The sequence below is a fragment of the Girardinichthys multiradiatus genome, chromosome 11 (genome assembly GCF_021462225.1).
Source record: "Girardinichthys multiradiatus isolate DD_20200921_A chromosome 11, DD_fGirMul_XY1, whole genome shotgun sequence".
In the NCBI taxonomy this organism is placed as follows: domain Eukaryota; kingdom Metazoa; phylum Chordata; class Actinopteri; order Cyprinodontiformes; family Goodeidae; genus Girardinichthys; species Girardinichthys multiradiatus.
The window spans coordinates 33090433-33103228 of NC_061804.1; the positions used below are offsets into that span (position 1 = coordinate 33090433).

Genomic DNA, 12796 nt, shown 5'->3' on the forward strand with positions numbered 1-12796 from the left:
TAATTTTAATTCCTATTTTAACTGCTGTGCGACAGACGGGCTTGGCTTTCCAAACTATTTTCCATGGTGATTTGTTGCATGCAAAACTGTATGTAAATTACATTTTCAATGCGGACATTGCTGAAGTATCTTCCCTGTAATGGAAAATCAAAAAATCTAAAGAATCACAAAGATAAAAAAAAGCAGTTTAGAAGCAGACGAGCTTCTAAAATAGTCAATTGATGAGGTTTTTTAGTCTAAAGAGTAAATGTTCCATGGTTATCCCAAACATTCAACCATTGTTGTCATTGCAGCAGCATGCAAAAGTATTTATACTGACAAAGCTCTATGTGTGACAGAAAATATACTAGACACACCCTCCTCGTGGTAAAACATGGCGGTGGCAGAATCATGCGAGGACTCTTTTCTTCAGCAGGAACTGGGAGGCTGATCAGAGCTGATGGAAGATGGATGGAGCTACTCAGTGTGTGATCCTTAAAGAGAACCTGCAAGATGCTGCTAAAGAATTGAGACTGCGTAAGAAATTCACCTTTCATCTGAACAACCCTTAAACAGTCATGGGCACAATGGCAGACACCACCAGACATGCAGCTGTAATTTCATTGCATCTACAAATTATTGACTAAGCAGGGCTGAATACATTAAAAACACTTTTACTAGATTTCTATTAGTAAAAAGTGTAAACCATATGTCATTTTCCAGCTGCTGTAATTATGCAGTAATTTAAATTGGTCTATCAAATAAAATACATTAAAGTTTGTGGTTCTTTAAGTGACAAATGTGAAAAGGTTAAAGGTGTTTGATTACATTTGCATAAACTTTGGTGTTGTACTAAGAGATATGGGATCTTTAAGGATCTGAATTCAATTTTCTCTGGGCCTCTAGTTTGCCTCAATGCGGTTTGAAATGATCAGTTTTATAAAAACTTGTGCCTCTTCTTCTAAACACAGGCAATAACTGTACCTGACTTATATACAGAATGTCAAAGCTGCCCACTGAGGTGACATAAAGGTCATTATCAGTTGTTTTTGTTTGTGGGACACAAGAACTTCATCAGTTGTGAGAAGTGTAAATTTATTTTTTAATTTAAAACCATTCCAGACAGAAATGTTAACAGCTATACTATATATATATTGGACTCTCCTGCTTAAGTTCTCACAAGAATTGCACAATGTCATCAGTATGATCAAACACCCAACAACCAGAGGTGACAGACAAACAGCAGACTCTCTCACCGATTCTGGGAAAGCTGGTCCGGAAGAATACAGATCCCAGTAGTGATTCGGGGCTTGTTACAAGGAAAAAACATTACCAGCCATAAAATAAAATAAAAAAAAGCATGAATCCAACAGAAATAAATATTTCAAGTCATTGAAGATTAAATACATGTGTTGATAAATCACTAACAAAAGATCAAAGCCAAAAAGTAGAAACAAGCAAAATATAACAAAGGTTTAAAAGTGTTCAGACAAAATCATTCCAAAGTGGACGCCAGGGAAGCCCTTGAAGATTTAACCCTAAAAAGACAAATTTTTTCCCAATCCATGTAGTTTGTGTTGGGCTTTATGTGAAAATCCTCTTTTAAAACTACAATCAAAGAAAAAAAAATACTCTACGACACCTTAGCTGTCCTCTTTGGGGAAAAAGTCAGTGTAAAAAAAGAAACACTGAGGATATATGCAGGAGCCGGACTATGAATGGGGCTGACATGTCATTTTGTGGTACATTTATGCAGCATTATAATCATGTATAGTTTTTCTGATGTGCTTTCATCATATGTGCTTAAAAAAAGGTGAGAGAATGCTCCTAAAGTACAGTCAACATAATGTTTATAGTAAAGTCTCTGCTGACTCTGCTAAGGAGGCCTCTGATTTTAGCTGCATCACAGTTGTACAGATTGTTTCACTGTAGAGAAACCAGAATAATCATTAAACTTAACAAGCGTCAGCGTAACTCCCACACTGTATATCGAACAGTTAATAAAAAAGTTTCTTCAGCGCTAATAAATGTTAAAAAATTCTTGCCAATCTGTCTCCACGGCATAAATTATGTGAAGTGACAAATGCATACGACATTCACACAGCTTACTAGGCTTAAAGCAATGCTCATCTGTTAAAAGAATATTCTCCCTCTTAAACACATTGCTGGATAGACGCCTTACAGCAGACATTTGTCGTTCTTCTGTTTGGTTTGAAACAAAGTTCAGATTTACACCAATATGACCGATGATACTTGCAACAATAAATTCTTCTGAAATGACCGAAAAGAGGCGCTCTGTGAGGACGAGCTGTCAGTGCTTTTTGTACATATGTCAGTTACAGTGTGATGTTTAACTGTAGTGATATGTGGCTTTCAGAGCATCTGGATGAAGGAGCAGAGTGTCAACAACGGCTGAGGATGATGGCTGTAGTGTTCTTAGTCGGGATGGGGGAACAGAGAGGGGCGTAGTGAAGGGAACATATACAGAAAGACTGGCTTCCAGAAAACGTCTGCAGCCGGTTGAAAACTCTAGCAGGAACAGCCTCCTTCGCTGACAGGTTGCTCAGGTGGTTTCTCCAACTTTATGTCAATCACTGCAGGGTTGGTGAGTTAAGGAACACCACAGAGCAAGAAATAAAATGTGCTGGTTTCAAAAGAAACTAAAACTACTGCCAATGCTTAAACACGATCAGAGCAGAGGAGGGTACAACAAAGCAATAACGGTTTGAGAAGCAAAGTTTAGTTTAAAGAAGACATGTCATGCAAAATCCACTTTTAGCCTTTAAATACATTTTGTTGTGTACTTGGAATCTGTAGAAGTGCAGAAAAGGTCCATTTAGTCTCTCCAGGAACTGTATAGAGATCCTTATATTCGGTTTGGGACATATTTTTCAGTCCATTCAGTTTTCTCTATCATGTGTTACATTTTTCCAACTGTCATGTGACGGTATTTGCTGCGGAACAGCTATATAAGGTCATGGACCTCTGGCTGATCCATTTCACATCTCCGCCATATTTATTTCTTGCTGCGATTTTGTAGTCCAAGCTGAAGTATGCCTACACTGCAAGAGGATAAGTTCGGTTGTTAAATCATTACACCGTCCCCCAGGATCAGAACCTCTTCGAAGTGCCTGGTTAAATGTTATTTTTCATGAAAATCTTCCTACATCAGTGGGGAAATTCCTCTTCGTCTGCGTGAAGCACTTCAAGGATGAGTGCCTTTAGCAACCTTCACCAGTATAAAGAAGGATTAGCCGAAAGTCTTCATCTGATTAAGGGGTCAGTTCCTTCTGTCTATGGAAACGACGGACGCAGCAAAGCGGTAAGCTGCAAGTAACGCTAAAAAGACAAACTTTATTTTAGACATGAATTTGTTGTGCGTTTGACATCCTGGCCATTGATTTGATAGCAGTAGCACCATGCCTTCTAACAGTTTTGCATTGTTTTTTGCCGTTTGTGTCTCGTTTCTGCGCTGCTAGATCATTTTGGTCAAACTACGAAAATGGGGTGTGAAGTGTCTCAGTAACATTTAAAGAGACCAAAACAAGTTGCTCTCAGACACACCTCAGAACTGGGCCAAAAGAGGAGCCTGTGGAGCTTCTATTACATTACATCTCAGGTTTCTTCATATGTTGAAGATTCACTGTAACTGCTGGCAACTAGTCCTCTGTTAAAAGAAACACATCACAACCTATTAGAGCAACCGTGTTGCAAGCTTTGTTAATACTTTAGAAAAGGTCTTTGGGGGAGGAGCTCCTTTTAGCTCATACTAAATAATATAGTCTGCAGCTGGATGTCCTTAGAATACTAAATCTAAAGTGAAGATTAAACGAAAAGAGTGAGAGAGTGTGATGTCACATTGCTGCATTAGATTTACCCCGTGGCAAGGATTATACCCCTGATTTGATATGAGGTGACATTAGAGAGCAAGGAGACCTCCCAACTCCTCTCTCATGTTAGGCAAATACAATAACAAGCGCACAAAGGATACTGTCCTCTCTATTCTTGTCCTGTGTGGTATCCATGCCAGGGAGGGCGGCTGCCACGCGACGGAATAGCTGAAGGAAAGACAAGTGGATGCATCTTGTCAGGAATATTTTCAGTACAGAACAAGCAGTCAAAACAAGCATGCACCCTGTGCATAATCCCATTACATATTTTAGCACAAGTTCACCTCAAGCTTGCACAAAAAGAACACAGCCAACAGAGCTTTTTCAATGTTTGACTGCAATTAAGGTGCTTTTGTTGGAGCTCCTGCATAAACATGCATCTGATAAATCAAGAGGTTTGGAAAAAAGATGTAGCACCATTCTAGTGTAACTGAGACACTAACGGTGTGGTTTTTATTGATTGATGGATCCTCGTGAGATAAAATCATGATGCAGAACATGCACATCCCCAACAAACTGGATGAAATGAAAACACTCTTAAAAACGAAGATTTCACAGCAACAAATAAGCTGTTACTGCAGAAATAAAGAAGGGCCAGCCATTGGTTTCCAAACTCGGACCCATCCTAAGGGTTTTTGATTTGAAAAGTTGGCCAAATCATTACAAACACCGGTTGGGAAAGAGCTTGAAAAGCAAATTCACGCTCCTCATCGGAAGCAGACGTTTAAAGCACGTTTTAGCATGCATGCGCGTAGAACAGAAGCCAATCAAAACAGGGCATGAGTGCTATGGGCACACACACAAGCGTGCACACCCTCTACCTGTTTGACATTGTAGCCTGTCTTTGCACTCGTTTCAATAAACAGAACATTCATCTCTTTCGCTCTCTGTTCTCCTTCCTCTGTGGTTATCTGTCTGTGAGTCCCAACGAACACACAAACACCCACCATGACACGCATCACAGACATCAAAACAGACAGAAGAAAAAAAAAAACAACAACACAGATTTTGATTATATTGAAGTAAAAAAATAAGCCGTGCTCCAGCCTGCTGCTACTGGTACCATTGCTCCAGACCAAAAGCCTCCCAGTGCAACATTTTTGATATGTAATGTTTTCACATTTTGTTTCGCCACACCCGCAAATGTCCTGAAGGTGTTTTATTGGGATCTTATGTGATAGACTGACAAAAAGCAGGGCACAATTGCAAAGTGGGTAAATATTGCATGGTTTTCAATATTTAGCATCTCCCTGTACTCTGATACTGCGAAGCGAAATTCTGTGTAACCAACTTCCTTCAGAATTGGTAAATACAGTCGACTTGTGTGTGATTTCAACTGAGTATTTTGCAGCTGTTCTATGAAGGCCTCAGAGGTTTGTCAGAGGACCCTCATGAACAAACATCATGATGAAGACCAGGAAACACAGCAGACAGGTCAGGGAGAAAGCCGCGGAGCAGGGTTAGGCTATATCCCAAACATTCAAGCTCTCACAGAGCAACTATCAGTTGCGCAATTTACAACAGGAGTGGCAGGGAAAAAGACCATTAGAGGTTCGCCATAAGGACGGATTTAATTAACACTGGGGTGGCGGTTGTCCTTCCAACAGGTTAAACCACTCTAAACAGAGCCTGAGTGAAAATGAAATGGTTTAGTTCAAAGCATATTACTGTCAAAGTCCAGACCAACATCCATGTGTGGCAGGACATGAAAACTGAAGTGAACAGATGCAGAGCGCATCTGATTGAGCTTGAGCTGTTTTAGAAAAAAAAAGCCGAACTGGTAAAAATATTGCTAGAGCTGCTAGAGACGCATACCATAAGACCTGCAGCTGCAATCGCAGCAAGATGTGGTCCTACAAACTATTGACTCAGACAAGCCGAGGAAAAGTCCATACTGCCCTTTTCACATATTTTTTGTAAAAAATGTTTAAATCCATTTAACCATACCCTCCCACTTGTGTTGGTCTATCATACAACATCCCAATAAAAATACTACGAGGTTGTAATGTCAAAAATGGCTATGAATACCTCACAAGGCACTGTAGATATTGGATATTTTTGAAAAGCTTTACTGTATCCAGGAAATAGGGAGACAGAATGAAGAGAAATGTATACATTTGGAAGAATTTAAGAAGACAACCTTGCTCCCAAATAAATCTCAGAGCTCAGTCTCAACTTCTTGCCTTTTTTTTTTTTTTTTTATTTCCAGATGGAAGCTTTAGGTCGAACGGCTCAGGCTGCAGCACCAGCAGCAGGACTACAGAGCACGACTCTCACAAAGCCTTACCTGCTTTACATTGTAGCCCGCTTTTGCACTAGTCTCAATAAACATTACATTTAGTTCTTTGGCTTTCCGCTCACCCTCTTCAATAGATACTTGCCTGTGGTAGATAAGGAAGTTAAAAGATGCACAGCCAGGAAATATAGGTTTACATCGTGGACAGACAAAATATATTCTGTATTACAGACAAATGTAGACCAGATATGTGGAAAAGAGATTCGATTATTGCTTTGACATCCATGAAGAGAAAAAACTTCCTCTGCTGCAATGCTGCTTAGGGAAGATTAGTGTACAGGTCCTTCTAAAAATATTAGCATATTGTGATAAAGTTCATTATTTTCCATAATGTCATGATAAAAATTTAACATTCATATATTTTAGATTCATTGCACACTAACTGAAATATTTCAGGTCTTTTATTGTCTTAATACGGATGATTTTGGCATACAGCTCATGAAAACCCAAAATTCCTATCTCACAAAATTAGCATATTTCATCCGACCAATAAAAGAAAAGTGTTTTTAATACAAAAAACGTCAACCTTCAAATAATCATGTACAGTTATGCACTCAATACTTGGTCGGGAATCCTTTGGCAGAAATGACTGCTTCAATGCGGTGTGGCATGGAGGCAATCAGCCTGTGGCACTGCTGAGGTCTTATGGAGGCCCAGGATGCTTCGATAGCGGCCTTTAGCTCATCCAGAGTGTTGGGTCTTGAGTCTCTCAACGTTCTCTTCACAATATCCCACAGATTCTCTATGGGGTTCAGGTCAGGAGAGTTGGCAGGCCAATTGAGCACAGTGATACCATGGTCAGTAAACCATTTACCAGTGGTTTTGGCACTGTGAGCAGGTGCCAGGTCGTGCTGAAAAATGAAATCTTCATCTCCATAAAGCTTTTCAGCAGATGGAAGCATGAAGTGCTCCAAAATCTCCTGATAGCTAGCTGCATTGACCCTGCCCTTGATAAAACACAGTGGACCAACACCAGCAGCTGACACGGCACCCCAGACCATCACTGACTGTGGGTACTTGACACTGGACTTCTGGCATTTTGGCATTTCCTTCTCCCCAGTCTTCCTCCAGACTCTGGCACCTTGATTTCTGAATGACATGCAGAATTTGTTTTCATCCAAAAAAAGTACTTTGGACCACTGAGCAACAGTCCAGTGCTGCTTCTCTGTAGCCCAGGTCAGGCGCTTCTGCCGCTGTTTCTGGTTCAAAAGTGGCTTGACCTGGGGAATGCGGCACCTGTAGCCCATTTCCTGCACACGCCTGTGCACGGTGGCTCTGGATGTTTCTACTCCAGACTCAGTCCACTGCTTCCGCAGGTCCCTCAAGGTCTGGAATCGGCCCTTCTCCACAATCTTCCTCAGGGTCCGGTCACCTCTTCTCGTTGTGCAGCGTTTTCTGCCACACTTTTTCCTTCCCACAGACTTCCCACTGAGGTGCCTTGATACAGCACTCTGGGAACAGCCTATTCGTTCAGAAATTTCTTTCTGTGTCTTACCCTCTTGCTTGAGGGTGTCAATAGTGGCCTTCTGGACAGCAGTCAGGTCGGCAGTCTTACCCATGATTGGGGTTTTGAGTGATGAACCAGGCTGGGAGTTTTAAAGGCCTCAGGAATCTTTTGCAGGTGTTTAGAGTTAACTCGTTGATTCAGATGATTAGGTTCATAGCTCGTTTAGAGACCCTTTTAATGATATGCTAATTCTGTGAGATAGGAATTTTGGGTTTTCATGAGCTGTATGCCAAAATCATCCGTATTAAGACAATAAAAGACCTGAAATATTTCAGTTAGTGTGCAATGAATCTAAAATATATGAATGTTAAATTTTCATCATGACATTATGGAAAATAATGAACTTTATCACAATATGCTAATATTTTGAGAAGGACCTGTAAATAAGCAAGCTGTAATTAGTAACTGTTTGAAGAGAGGCAGGAAAGATGAAAACAAACCTTTTGTCTGCAAGGTCTGTCTTGTTTCCCACCAACATGATAATGACATCACTTCCTCTCTCTGTTCTGACATCATCAATCCACTTTGTAGTTTGTTGGAAAGAGTTGACGTCTGAATGAAAGTCAAAGAGGAAACAGGAGTCAGAGCAACACAATTAGGTAGAGGAAAGCCTTTTTTTTTTTTTACAGACGAAATCAAGGGAATGATCTGAAATTAATGGAAATAAAACAGATGTATAACTAAGCAGACATTTATTTATTCTTAAACACAGCTAATAGTACATCACCTACTTGTAATGTCATACACGACGACAGCAGCAGCTGAATCTCTGATGTAACTCGGGATCAGGCTGCGAAATCGCTCCTGCCCTGCTGTGTCCCACAACTGTAACCTGATCTGTGGGCCAGGGAGAGGATGGAACGGAAAATAATAATAACAAAAGAAACAAAGAGAGAATGGAAATAAAAGAAAACAGATAAATGAGCTAAGTTAATGAAGCCAAAACAAATGGAAAGAAAAAGAAATAAAGTAAGACGGATGGGGAAAAGATAGAGAAACAGACAAAGTGTAGGGCATGCAGGTAGAGAATGACCATCAGAGAAAGCAAGCTGACTGGGCCTGGAGGGGAAATAAATAAATAATCACCCTTCACTTGTCATCATCCCTCTTCTCCTGATCAAGTAAGGTGTTTTCATTTCAAAAAATGGATGAGAGATAGATGGAGGGGTAGGAAGGAGACGAAGAATACTTAAGTTGAAGGAGTAAGCACTCAGTGAAAATATGGACTGTCCAGAGGGTACAGTATCCTGATCACGACATTAGCAAGGCATAAAAAAAATAAAACAAAATTACCATCATTGACCAACACATCTATAGCACTGAAAATAAACTTACTGTTCTGTCTTCGAGATACATGGTTTTTGACAGGAAATCTATTCCTATTGTGGCCTGGAAAAGAATGAGAAATCATTGAATAATTCACACTGCAGACATAACTAATGGTGATTAAAAACAGCACTGACTCACTTGGTACGTATTGTCAAAGCTGTCATACATGAACCTGGTGATCAATGACGTCTTTCCCACTGAAACACAAATAGAAAGAAAAAACATTCAGTTCAAGTTGGAGATTATTCAGCTGTTTAATGGCATCAGAGTAATCCCCTTTCTAAAAAAAGGGTTAAATCATTGATTAAAAGATCCTCTGCAACATGATCATGGCTGATCAAGCCTGACCTAAAGTCCAAAACGTCTTTTATAATGAGAAAGACCTCACCCTATTTCACATACTATATAACAGGGGTGTCCAAAGTCGGTCCTAGCGGGCCGGTGTCCTGCATGTTTTAGATGTTTCTCGGCTTTAAACACACATGATTCAGGTGATTGCAGTTCAGCAAAAGCCTGTTAATCAGCCACCAGTGGAAATCAGGTGTGCTGAAGCAGGAAAACATCTAAAACATGCAGGACACAAGCCTGCGAGGACCGACTTTAGACACCCCCATAACAACTCCTAGCTTAAACATGTGGACTTCTGAAGTGTCTCTGAGCTCGGGGACAGTGGAGTCCAGCCACAGGCTGTGCTTTGGGGTGAGATCAGGTTACAGTATCAGTTGCAATGTGCATCAAGTGACCAAGACATGACTAAAGTCAACACAGCTGGTTCTAAGGCCGCAACGACCCGCAGCTGATTACGGATTCACAAACAAAAGGAAAGGAAAGGAATGAAACACGTGGAAAAAGAAAAACACTTAAAGATGAGAAACTAATCTTTTTCAGATTTTATTATAATAACAAAGACAGCAATATTTCAGGTAGATTAGTATAGTATAGTATATAGAATGTATAGTAACTGATTTATCATAGTTAAACAATGTTTGTTATGAATGTCTGATTTTTACCATACATTTGCTTACTCTCACCTCTAACGGTGCTGTTTAAAACCAGAGAACTACAGATCATGCTTTTCCAGATCTGTACCGATTCTTGATCTCCTTTGAGCTCTGACTTGCTGATTACAATTTTAACTGACTACGTTTTTTTTCCTAAGGACTACCCCACATAAAACTAATAATTGATAGTGGTTATTTGATAGAGGTACCAGTTTAGAATCCCACTGAAAAATTAAGCAATTTCAAAATAAGTCTTCAAAGTACATGCTGAAAATAGTGGAAGCTTTTAGTTTTTTATGGATTTAATGAACAGGATTAGAAAAAAAAAAAAGATTTTAGTGATAACCTGTCAATCACCATTCAAAGCTGATCAATGGATAAATGTCCATTTTGATTTCTAGCCCATTAATTGGCGCAAGTCTAATAAAAAATTTATTTCTTCATAGAAAGTAATGCAAAAAAACTAAGGATTCAAGGACAACTTGGTATTGCATAATGTTCGTAATCGAGGAGTTCAATTTACAAATTTGTAGCATTCTAAACATCTCAATTTGTAAAACAGAACTCCTGCCAGTGCTACGTATTTCAAATTAATTAAATATATTCTTTATTATTGAGAGCAAAGTGTATCGGAGTCAAATTCCTTGTTTGTCTCTACAAACTTGGCAATAAAGCTGATTCTGAAATTAATGTCTGATGAAATCTGGCTGACCTTAACACCACAGCACAGCCCAGTAGAGAAGTTAACAAGGAACCATAGAAGTGGAAATCATATTATTTATTTTATTTTAAATGGACGGACGGATTAACTTTATTGTCCAAAGGACATTTGTCTGGGATACAAACACTAACTGCTGCACAATACAAAAATCCATAGACTTCACATAACATTCACTCATATCCACTTCCCCCTTAGCATATTGCACAATGCCACTGCTAAATGTATACGATCAAAATGAAAGAAATATATACAATAAAAACACATTAAATAATTAAAAGTACTATTGACCATTACCTGTACATTCTGTAATCATAATTAAAAGTTTTTATTGCCGTTTAAGGCTTTGATGGAGAGTATGGAGTATGTGATGGAAATATTTGTTTCTAGATTAAAACTCATTCGATCTCATGGGTTGAACTTTGCTTTCCATAACCTTACAAATGTGAACGTATGGTTATGTCTTTATTTCATTACGCTTGTTAGACTGTGGGTAAGACTCTGCTCTGCAGCTGGAGAGGAGAAGGAAAGGATTTCTTCGGTCTTTGTTATAAAAGCAATGTATTAACTGTGTAAGTCAGAGCAAACACTTTGTGGAAACCTTTGCTATCATCTTGCATGATTACTTTGATAAACCTCACTGATTGTTTCTACCATAACAGTGCCTGGATATTTTTTTTTTTTAGCAATACTTTTGTTTATCAGCGGATTTCTTCTGAGTTATACTAGTGTGTGGTAACCACAGCTCCTACCTGTCCATCAAAGCTTGGATCAAATAAAAACAGTTCAACATGAAGCCACAAATTAGACTCACGCTGTGGTGTCGCACAGCTTTAAAAAGCCTGGGGAGATTTTCTATGTTGTGTTTTGAACTGCATGAAAACTGTCTCAGACCTACCACTGAAAATAAGAATCCATATTTCCTCCTTCCTAAAGCATAAGTGTAGCCTGAGCCCCCCTGGTTGGGAAGGGTAATAAAAAGAATTGGGAATTGCAGGACTCCAACCAGACAGGTCTGGGTAATTGGAAATGCGTCGGGGGTGGAAAAAATATCAGAGTAATCAAAGTTCGCGGACTTTAACCGACATTCATTGCTTTCTTCTAACACAACAAACTAACAAATATATCAAATCATAAAGCTAGATCTCGATGATAACTACTGTTTTCGCCTCACTAACCAGTCATCGAAGTTTTCCACTACTTTACACTTTTCCTATGAGCGACAAGGTGTCAGTGAGCTAATAAGCGAATACGTCAGTTTCCTCATTCATGAGTGAAACCTGGAAGGGAGTGACGAGCAAGTCCAAGAAGCAGCAAGCGTGGACAAACCCACGACATCAACAGTGTCGCCACACTCCCACAGTGCCAACACAGTGTAACGATATGCGGCTAATGGTAGCCCGGCTAATAGCTCGGCGTCAATCGCAAGAACAAGCCATTAACTCGGCTACATGTTCTACAGATAACAGCACGACCTCCACCTCAATCAGTTATAAGGTGATGTATTCAGACTTACCACTTTGTTCCCCGAGAAAGACCAGTTTAAATTTCCTTAAAGGGTTCCCGAAGTCTCCGGTCGCAGACATGACTGAATCTAATGATACTCTCTGAGCTTCCTCAGCAGCTGCTGTCAGTTATTAAAGGTCCGCTATCCGCAGCGTTTTCCTGCTTTCCCAAAACTTATAAATCAACACTCTGCGGTGTGTGGTACCCGAGAGCTTCCACTTTTAGCTTTAATACTTGTTGGATAAATCAGTCACTATTGCGACCAAGTTAGCGTTCCTGCAGTCTGACTGTCTGCCAGCTAGCAATCCTGGATAACTTCTTCCTTAGACACAAAGTGAACATTGTTCGAGTGGTGATCAGGCTGCCCCCTAGTGGTAGAAATGACCTATAATTAAAACCAAGTTAAATTCTCCGGATGAAAATCTAAACGATGAATTTAACCCGAAAGGGCACGGGCAAGATTATTATGATTTATTCACTTAGAGATGTATATCTGTACATATTTTATATACGTATAAGACGTGTTATGCTTACTGTGTCCAGAAGGGGGCGGTCGTACGCCACAGCTTA

The 12796-nt window shown here is 39.7% G+C and overlaps 1 protein-coding gene across 5 annotated transcripts; it reads right to left on the bottom strand.

The window, feature by feature from the left end:
• Positions 1 to 1057: 1057 nt before the first annotated feature.
• On the bottom strand, positions 1058 to 12571 carry rab6a (RAB6A, member RAS oncogene family). 5 transcript variants are annotated; one of them, XM_047379490.1, is made up of 8 exons: positions 12237 to 12571; positions 9140 to 9198; positions 9008 to 9061; positions 8404 to 8509; positions 8113 to 8224; positions 6157 to 6250; positions 3971 to 4037; positions 1058 to 2573 (listed from the first exon to the last, which is right to left on the bottom strand). In XM_047379490.1, the coding sequence occupies exons 1-8, from the start codon at positions 12304 to 12306 to the stop codon at positions 2509 to 2511; spliced, it is 627 nt and encodes a 208-aa protein (XP_047235446.1). In that variant the 5' UTR covers positions 12307 to 12571; the 3' UTR covers positions 1058 to 2508. The 5 variants fall into 5 exon arrangements, with proteins under 5 accessions (XP_047235446.1, XP_047235445.1, XP_047235444.1 ...); XM_047379489.1 differs by lacking the exon at positions 6157 to 6250 and adding an exon at positions 4691 to 4784 and having other exon boundaries at positions 12237 to 12566; XM_047379488.1 differs by lacking the exons at positions 6157 to 6250; positions 12237 to 12571 and adding exons at positions 4691 to 4784; positions 9390 to 9419.
• Positions 12572 to 12796: the final 225 nt, after the last annotated feature.

Excerpts from the sequence above, each read along its gene's own strand:
- rab6a (XM_047379490.1), bottom strand. The coding sequence starts at position 12,306 with ATGTCTGCGACCGGAGACTTCGGGAACCCTTTAAGGAAATTTAAACTG. Across the intron at positions 9,199-12,236 it reads CTTTCTCGGGGAACAAAGTG|TGGGAAAGACGTCATTGATC; the intron begins GTAAGTCTGAAT and ends TTTGTGTTTCAG. Across the intron at positions 4,038-6,156 it reads CGGGCTACAATGTAAAGCAG|CTATTCCGTCGCGTGGCAGC; the intron begins GTAAGGCTTTGT and ends TCTTTCCTTCAG.